The 10,000-nt window shown below is 39.9% G+C and overlaps 1 protein-coding gene across 10 annotated transcripts in view; it reads right to left on the bottom strand.

The window, feature by feature from the left end:
• The window catches only part of LOC137996585 (tetratricopeptide repeat protein 28-like), a 37,312-nt gene that overhangs the window by 101 nt on the left and 27,211 nt on the right, over nucleotides 1-10,000 (bottom strand). For 7 of the 10 annotated variants that reach the window (XM_068842047.1, XM_068842050.1, XM_068842046.1 and 4 more), the window contains 2 exons: nucleotides 2,592-5,853; nucleotides 1-2,168 (listed from right to left, as the gene is read on the bottom strand). The exon at nucleotides 1-2,168 is cut by the window's left edge and continues 101 nt beyond it. In XM_068842047.1, the coding sequence (XP_068698148.1) occupies nucleotides 2,149-2,168; nucleotides 2,592-5,805 (3,234 nt within the window). In that variant the 5' untranslated portion in view covers nucleotides 5,806-5,853 and the 3' untranslated portion in view covers nucleotides 1-2,148. Of the gene's footprint in view, nucleotides 2,169-2,591; nucleotides 5,854-7,766; nucleotides 7,995-10,000 lie in introns of all 10 variants that reach the window. The other 3 variants (XM_068842052.1, XM_068842051.1, XM_068842053.1) reach the window with 1 other exon arrangement.

Below are 10,000 nucleotides of genomic sequence, written 5' to 3'. Positions count from 1 at the left end.
TTCCAGTTTGCCAGCCCAATCGGGATAGACCTATCGTCAAATCATTTTTGGGCAAACTTCACAAGGCCAATAAACTAGGAAACACAAGTCACCTTATAGCCTAATTTTTAATGATGGAAAGCTTAACTATCATAGATTTGTGCTATAAAAAAAACCACTTTAAATAAGACCTATTAGATTTCCAAAAGTGTTGAAAATCGCGATTTTTGGCCAAATGGCAAAAACAAACAAACAATGAAATGTGATGTACCACAGGGTAGTTCCCTTGGTCCTCTTTTATTCTTACTTGATATAAACAACATTTCTAATGCTCTGATAAACTGAACTTCAGGATTTTTCCTGATGACACTAATGTCTTTGTTTCATCACCTATTCGAGATCTTGAAAAACTAAATAACAGAGAGCTGGCTAAAATTAAAGAATGGTGCGATCTAAACAAGCTCTCTATAAATATTAAGAAAACTAATTACATGATTGTTAAATCCCCTAAAAAGAAATCAGGAAACATAAATGTTAAATTACCAAATAAAGATGAAAACAGTGAAATACGGACATGTAAAAACTAGCGATAAAAAGCTAAACTTCCGATGTTTCGGCGACCTCATGACGCCATTATCAAGGAGTTGGAAATGAACATGCGAGTTCATAACGGCCAACACTACTTTCCATCCCTAAAACTGACATTGGACATTTTGGAACAATTACACGACACATTATGCTATGTTAATATTGACAAGCTTACCGCTCTAAAAACAATGAAAACAAGCAGATTGACAGCTTTAGTTCAACAAGAAATAGCGTTTCTAAGCTATGCCGCACTCATCTACAGTATTTAGGTCTAAAAACCCCGTTGAAGAAGGTTAACTTTCAATTGTTTTGCTAGGTACTATTATGTCAATACTCTACAAATTTCGACTTTCCGGGAGCTTGTCTCGTTAGTCTAGAGGATATCGGAAACTGCAAGGTGAAGCCATCGATCCGGGTTCAACTCTTTGCGTCGCCTATTTTGAATCTTCTCAGCTTGTTTAAAATCTTTGTTTCGTTGAAGTAAATTTGAAGTCTAAAGTACACTGTACATCGTATAAGTTGAATAAAAAGGGAAATGTCAGTTTGAGGGATGGAAAGAAGTGATGACCGTTCATAGCAGGTACAAAATACTCCAAATTTGCATAAGTGGAGGAGAGCTAGACAAAGACTTTAGCTCGGATTAAATCTGTTTGTACGTTCAGCCGTGGTAGACGTGACTATGGTAGTGGAGAAGTAGACCTTAGACCTTACTCTCGATTTGGGGTGCACAGTTTAGGAGGTGGGTGCCCATCCTGCCCTCAGTTTTAACATGGAGAAAGGAATGCTTCCCTTTTAATACCTTTGTCAACTCAAGAGTTACTGACCAACGTTTGCAATGGTGCGAAGTGGTATAAAATGACGTGACTCGGGTAGTCATACCATAAAATTCAAAAAATGTCCACAAGCATATGTGTCTGTTTTTGAACCACGTTTTGTGGGAAAATAAACAATAAACAAATTGGCTAACTCAATGTTGTGCCCGATTCAAACCCTTTAGGAATAAAGCGTTTTGTTCCAGGAATTTCCGTCTCATTTAAATGTGAACGCTACATTAAAATTTTTGTAATTTCCAAACATTTATACTTCCGTAGGTTGTTTTTTAGCTTATAGACATTTACCTCCCGAAACAATTAATTTGCTTATTTAGCTTTGGCCAACCTTACAGAAACACAGAAAATACACATTCCCCGGGACTGTCACTTAATGATATTGTAAATGGAAAGTTGGTATAGCAAGCTTAAGAGTATACATGTCACCTGAGGAACAAACTGCAAAAGCTTGGAGTTATTTTCAAGGGCCAAAATAACAAGACGGCCAGATCCTCAGTTATGGAAACAAACCCCTGATTTCTATCAAGTGATTAACTAATCCTGGAACAGATGCTTACAAAACAAGGCACAAATGTAAGGACTTGAACAGTATCTTAATACTACTGAAATCTCATGGTACTTTAACTATAATTGGCATGATATCTTGTGTCTGACAGCTACTGAGGTATCAATGATTGAATTGTTTTCAATAACTCATATAATCGAAGAAAGGAAAATAACATATCGACATATCGCAGTCCAAGTAAGTTTTTCACGTTTTGGACATCGTTTCTGAAAAAGAAAAACAAGGAAGAAAGAAACAAGTAGTGGATTAAATGCAAATAACGAATTTCGTTCTGATTGACAAGTAAATAATATAACAATTATCTTAATTCATTCATTTAACTGTTTGTGCTAGAGTTAATAGCAACAATTCCTATTCACTTCACTTGACATAAGCAATCGACAATCACCGATCAGTTTCACAGTCACTCCATCATAACACAGGCTGAAGTAGCTGACTCGGTGAATGCAGACATGATTTAATTCAGGTATTAGCCAAAGCAGTTCGAGTAAAAATAACCACTCTGGCAACCGTTTTTAAAGCCATTTCTCTGTGAAGAACGTACCTGCTCCTTTCGACAACTTCCTGATTAAAAACATGTACAAAGTACAGCGATTCAGTCATTAAAGTTATATTTAAATAGCACTTACCATTCTTTTCGTGTTCCAGCTCCCCAAATTCAAAGGTGACATCATCGCCAATTAACACAAATGGCGCCCAGTATTTTATGGCCGAATAGTTCTTTGTCTCCTGAAGAGATTTCATAGCATGGTGAAGAGCTGTACTTGCACTTTTTCTATCTGCCAAGTGTTGGTAAAAACTCTTCATGAACAAGAAGGTCGCCTCGTCGTCGATTGCCCAGAGTGACACCAGTACAGACCGGGCACCAGCACACAGGAAAGCCCTGGCTATTCCCACAATACCCTCAGATTTTACCTCTCCCTGGCCACTATGACAGCAACTAAGCACAACCAGTCTTGCCTGAAGGTGAACTGCTTGAACATCGCTCAATGATAACATGTAATCTTCCTCTTCGGGGATCTTGGATGTGCGTTCGGGATTTGGTGCCAAAGCAATTTCTCCAGATCCGTCATCCCCATGTGCAGCAATGTGGATTAAGGTAACTGACTTCATTCTTCTCAGCACCTCAGCTTTGGTTGCATTTTTTCCTGTAAGAGGCACGGTCTGCAGAAGTTCTCCAATTATATCCACCTCTTTTTTCGCACATGGCAGCTGTCCATACATGGGTTCACCAGTGCCGTAAGTGACTTCGCTCAAGCACGGATCACCTACAAGCAGCGCTTCATTCTTACTTTGGAAGTTATCAGGTGCCATAGTGATCAATTTTAAAGCAGTCAGCGAGGGAATTACACGGATCCTGACAGAGTCACTCATTGCAGAAAAAGGAGCCAGGCAAAAGTGTCCATCAGGAACAAACACTAAGTCATCGCCCTGGATCAAGTCTGCTATAGGACTGATTAAGACATCATACAAGGGCTGCAAAGAGTGCACAGAGAAGCTCAAAGACTGAAAAGTTTCTTCAACACTTTCCCTACTGCTCGAGAAGTCGCTGCCTTGTCTTTCAAGTGAACGATTCTCGCATCGCAAAACAACCCCTGCATTGATCTGTTCTAGCGTACTTTTCATCAGAGACTTGGCAGTTCCATTTTCGATTTTCTTTTGTCTAAAATTTATCCTCATATCATCTCTTAGCAACCAGAAGCTGATCGTGTTCCCTTCAAGTGCTGTGAAAACAGTTTGTGAAGGTAGATCTTTCATAACCAAAGAGATAGTTACCTTCACCATAGGTTTCTCATCAACACTGTATTGCATCTTTAAAATGTCTGCCAAAGCCTGTGCTCGTCCTTGCTCAGCAGCATACAAAGCTTCATCAACCTCTCCATTCTTCAAGAGTGCTGTCCACAGAGCGGTGTACACAAACCCCTTTGTGTCACGAAAGCTTATTTTCCATGCATCCTCTGACTGAAGAAGACGCCTAACTTCATCAAAATAATAAACGCTTAGACGCCAGTAATTAAGAGCTTTGCTCAAGGAGCCAAAAAATTCATGAACATGACCAATATGATAACATGCGATTGCCAGCCCTATTGGGTCCTCTGTTTCCTGGCAAATACTAAGATGTTGATAGTAATACTCTATGGCTTGCTTGAAATTACCAAGACTTTGATAAGCGTTGCCGAGGTTGCAAAAAGCTCCTCCTTCTCCGGCCCTGTCCCCTACCTCTTTTGCAATACTAAGATGTTGATGGTGATACTCTATGGCTTTCTTGAAATTACCAAGACTTTGATAAGCGTTGCCGAGATTTCCATAGGCCGCTCCTTCTCCGGCCCTGTCCCCTACCTCTTTTGCAATACTAAGACGTTGATGGTGGTTTTCTATGGCTTGCTTGAAATTACCAAGACTTTGATAAGCGTTGCCGAGATTTCCATAGGCTCTTCCTTCTCCGGCCCTGTCCCCTACCTTTTTTGCAATACTAAGATCTTGATGGTGGTTTTCTATGGCTTGCTTGAAATTACCAAGACTTCGATAAGCGTTGCCGAGATTTCCATAACCTGTTCCTTCTCCGGCCCTGTCCCCTACCTCTTTTGCAATACTAAGATGTTGATGGTGATACTCTATGGCTTGCTTGAAATTACCAAGACTTCGATAAGCGTTGCCGAGATTTCCATAGGCTCTTCCTTCTCCGGCCCTGTCCCCTACCTCTTTTGCAATACTAAGATCTTGATGGTGATACTCTATGGCTTGCTTGAAATTACCAAGACTTTGATAAGCGTTGCCGAGGTTGCAAGAAGCTCCTCCTTCTCCGGCCCTGTCCCCTACCTCTTTTGAAATACTAAGATGTTGATGGTGATACTCTATGGCGTGCTTGAAATTACCAAGACTGTCATAAGCGTTGCCGAGATTTCCATAGGCCGCTCCTTCTCCGGCCCTGTCCCCTACCTCTTTTGCAATACTAAGATCTTGATGGTGATACTCTATGGCTTGCTTGAAATTACCAAGACTTTGATAAGCGTTGCCGAGATTTCCATAGGCTCTTCCTTCTCCGGCCCTGTCCCCTACCTCTTTTGCAATACTAAGATGTTGATGGTGGTTTTCTATGGCTTGCTTGAAATTACCAAGATTTCGATAAGCGTTGCCGAGATTTCCATAGGCCGCTCCTTCTCCGGCCCTGTCCCCTACCTCTTTTGCAATACTAAGATGTTGATGGTGGTTTTCTATGGCTTGCTTGAAATTACCAAGATTTCGATAAGCGTTGCCGAGATTTCCATAGGCCGCTCCTTCTCCGGCCCTGTCCCCTACCTCTTTTGCAATACTAAGATCTTGATGGTGATACTCTATGGCTTGCTTGAAATTACCAAGACTTTGATAAGCGTTGCCGAGGTTGCAATAAGCTCTTCCTTGTCCGGCCCTGTCCCCTACCTCTTTTGCAATACTAAGATGTTGATGGTGATACTCTATGGCTTGCTTGAAATTACCAAGACTTTGGTAAGCGTTGCCGAGGTTGCAATAAGCTCTTCCTTGTCCGGCCCTGTCCCCTACCTCTTTTGCAATACTAAGACATAGATGGTGATACTCTATGGCTTGCTTGAAATTACCAAGACTGTCACAAGCGTTGCCGAGATTTCCATAGGCCGCTCCTTCTCCGACCCTGAAAGCCACTTCCTTAAAAATGGCTAATGCTTCTCTGTAATTTGTTATGGCCTGATTAAAGTCAGCTGTGCTCTGATAGTATCTACCAAGATTGAAATAAGCCAAACCCTTGCCTTGTCTGTCTCCCTCCTTTCTTGCAACGCTAAGCTCTTGCATATGCCGCTCCAAAAGGTCCAACTTTTTATCCACCATTGCTGATAATCAAAACCAGGAAGTTTTTCTCAGAAATCTGGGGTGTACCTAGAAGATAAATGAACGAAAAGACAATAGGTTCAATGCTCTGAGTACAGGATGCTAAACCGGCACAGCAAGGTTAATTGAACAGTGAAGGAATAACTATCTTAAGCTAGTATTTTGAAAGAAATATGCCGTTCTTCATCAGGGTTTCCCAAGGAATGATTTCGGCTAATGGAGACAGTTGTTACAGAATAAATACTTGGGCATTTAACAGACTAAGAGCGTTTTATACAATAATAATCACCAAACATTAAAAATAGAAATTCTATTATGTAAATGAGGGAAAAACAGCCTATAGAAAAGCGATGGCATCCCATTTCATCTTTCTTATCGAAAGCTAATTAAAAGTTCCTAACAGGAGGGGATGCCATTAAGAGTGTAATATTTAATTTTCTGAAATTGACGTCAAACTCATAATTTTTTATTTCATGTCTAAATCTATCCAATGTCGGAATTGCTTGTTTTTTCGTCACAATTTTTTTTGTCTGGATACCTGGTTACTCCATGTATTTTGATCCAGGGACTTTGAATGAGCTAATTGAACTGCTCACATGTTTCCATTGAGAAAGGCTGTTCGTCAGGACAGAATTGGCCGTTTTTATACTAGAGATGCATAATCCGGTTATTCAAATTATGCCTTCCCTCTCTTTCTCCATACGCCAAAATCATTCGTTGGGAAACCCTGATGAAGAAAGGCATTTCGAAAATTGGCTTAAGATAGTTATTCCCTCTCACTGCTCAATTAATCTTGCTGTGCCAGTTTAGCATCCTGTAGTCAGGACATTGAAAGTATTGTGTTTTCGTATTTCTCGGCGTTGTTTAAAAAAGTAGGTACGCAATGCGTACATGTGGGTAGCCACTTAGACACCGTACTACCAATGGAGTCTTAATAACCCTTTCACTCCCAATAGTGCCACTTATAGATTTTACTCTGTCTAACGCCAGACAATTTTACTCGTCAATGGGGAACCCCACGGGGCTGAAAGGGTTAAGTATGCTGTTCGTTTTCATTTGGGTTCTAACCATTTACTATACTAGCTCTCTACGAACTTCATTGGCTTCCCATTGGCTATCGAATCAGGTTTAAGAGTTGGGTACAGCGATTTGCCCACGGCATCTCGATCCGATTTGGAGAGGTAATAACAAAAATTGTGCCTGCCCACATGAATGGGCATCACACATGGCAGTGAAAGGGGAGCACGGATTAACCCTTAACACCAGCTAAATCCAAACTGGAATGCAAAATTACAAACTGGAATGTTTGATTCAGTACAGTTTTAACCAATAGGAATCAAATATCAAGTGGTGGCTTATCAGTACTGAATCAGTTGACTGTTTCATACCCTCTCCGCCAATCGTAATTCTTGTGATGACAAGTTGTCTGGCTCAAATCAAACCACAACTGAAGCAGTTTTGTCCGTGCCAATGAAAAGCAACCACGTTCCAGGGTTCTCTTTATTAGGCGGTAACCGGTAAAATCTACCGCTTGTAAAGCACTTATTACCGCCTGCAAACACTCAGAAGTCGCTTATCCGTTGCAGAACGTCCAACATTAACTAAATGCTTGACCGGTTTGAAAAGGCCCCAACCAGTTGTACTGAAAACTAGGGAGAGCCCTGTGTTCGTGCCAATTTTTTTACACATTATTTATTCTTTAATTTCTTTATGAACATAAAGCAATCTTTGACTCACCGTCAATATTGAAACTGTTTGTGACCTTCAAGCAGACAATTTTCATACCGACTGCTAAATCACTGTTTAATTTATGGGAGCAAAAATGACCTGCAATACGGACTTGTTCCTTACCAGCCAAAACGCAGTCAAGGCATGCTATTTTTTGAGAAAGCCGCATTACCTATAATTTTTACACACGCGCACGGATAATTAAAGAAAAAACAGCAATTACATGTACTTACTTCGCCCGTTGTGGATGAATTTTGGCATTTGCAGGCAGATCTGGATTTGATCCCAATCAAACAAACACTTATTAAGCCCTTAATGTACGAGCTCTTGCGATGAATTGCACGCCCCTTAGAACCTTTGTAATAAGAAACATCGACTGCTTTTCTTGCCGTGTCTTAGTCAAATTTTTTTTACATTCTGTAAATAATCATTTGCCTTGGAAGCCTTGCTTTAGTCGGGAACTAGAAAGGAAAAATAAAAGAACAAGGAGAAAAAAAGCTTTGAATAATTCTCTGGTAAATTCAATTATTGCGATTGTGAATTGAATTACATTGTAGACACGTGCCCGTGACATTTGCGCTGGTGTTGGTGTCGTTTAAATTGGCGTGATGGATTGTTTTCCTTTGCTTATTCACTGATGTTTTCCGCCTTAGTTCCAGAAGCATATGAACAGTGATGCATATATATCTCTTTGCATATAGGTCCATATACCATAAAGTTGTCTCACTGATAACTGCGTCAAGTCTCGTGGACTTGTTTAGTTGACTGATTTCGTACGGGAAAAGCTTGATTGCCCAGAGAGCCTTCCAACTGATTCAGTCACACAACCCGACTTATTCAGTTGACCCGGAGAACAGCAAAAGTTACTGCGAGTGCGAGGAAAATCGTAGGGATGGTCTTCCGCTATTATCCGGCGCTATTCATGTCAATAACTGATTCAGTTGTAAATTAATGGTAACCGGCTGATTCAGTTGGATCTTCTAACTCGAGGGCAGAGAAATGAAAAGGTGTCCATTGCCGGCTTGTCCTATTTGCTGAGAGCATTGTTCTATAAACCTTATTAAAGTGGTACTATGATCAAAAAATCATTTCCTTTTTTTCTTCAGATTTTGAAAGCGTGTTCGCTTAACACCTAACTGGCAAAATTTTGAGCTTTGAGTTTTATCCAAAGGCTGTTTATTTTGAGTGTAAGTTTTGGATTTCACGGTCCGCCATTACTCACGTTCAAAACTGGCCGATTGGACCTCAGAGGGTTGGATCTAGAGAAAATGACGTCATTTACTCACTAGCTTAAAATTTCAGCGTGTAAACGCAATTTATTTTATATGCAAAACACGGGTTGAAAAGTCTGAAAGCCCGAAACTCCCGTGCTGCATATTAATTAGGCCGCGTACACACGCATTGCATTCTTAAACTAGTGAGTGTTTGACATCATTTTCTTCTCGACCCAGCTCTCTCAAGATTTTAAAGTTAGTAATGGCGGACCAATAAATAAGAAAATTCCAGCTAGAATAAACAGGTGTCTTTTTAAAATCAGAACTTAAAACTTGGGTGAGTTAGTGTTTAGTTAACATAGTTTTGAAATCCAAAGGAAAAACAATTTTTTTTTTTGGTCGTAGTACCACTTTAACAGAAATTTCTTTTTCACCTAGTTGCTCTCGTTCCCTACTAAAGTGAATCAGTTGACTGATTTCGTACAGTTAGTCACGGTAACTGAGACGCCGATTTATACCCAGAGAGCCTTCCAACTGATTCATTCACCCGGCCGGACTTATTCAGGAAAAACAAGTGCCTCTATGTTTCAGTCCGTAAAAAACAGCAAAAAAGAGGATCTAAATAATTATGTTCAGTGAAAACCGGCCGAATTGTTGCCCATGAAAACCTGCACGTTTCCGATATGGCAATTGGAAAACAAACTGTTCAATAATACCCAAGGAAAAATTCGGAAATTTATCCGCCACTTCTGCGGATGATGGCGTGAGCTTTCGTTTGTTCCGTGCTTTGTACTCTCATAAAGCACAATGTTTAAACCAATGAGAGCAGGCGTTATATAGAACTTTATTATAGTATATAATTTTATACTAGTATTATGTATAATTTATATAATATTATTACATAAATATCATAGTAATAAATATAATAAGTAAAATAAGAAATACATGCACCCTCACAGCCGTACAGCCACCTTGTGCAATTTTTTGTTTTTCTTGAAAAAATATTTTAATCACATTTTCTGAATGAAACTTGCACCTAGATTAAGAATAAATTTCGCTCTCTCTCTCAGAACTTTAACAAACAAGAAATCCTTTCCAACCTACAAGACATACATGGTGTGGTGGTCTGCGGGTTTTAGAGTATTATATTGACCACAAGCATGCTAATTCCGTTGTATGTGTCGAAAACACTGATGTATAAACTATCCAGAAACTAGCGTGTGCGTGTCAAGGTGGCTCAAACCAGCTTCAAC

The sequence above is a fragment of the Montipora foliosa genome, chromosome 3, assembly GCF_036669935.1.
Source record: "Montipora foliosa isolate CH-2021 chromosome 3, ASM3666993v2, whole genome shotgun sequence".
NCBI classification, from domain to species: Eukaryota; Metazoa; Cnidaria; class Anthozoa; order Scleractinia; family Acroporidae; genus Montipora; species Montipora foliosa.
Note: the sequence above shows the minus strand (reverse complement) of the source record. Positions and strands in the feature narration are given on the sequence as shown.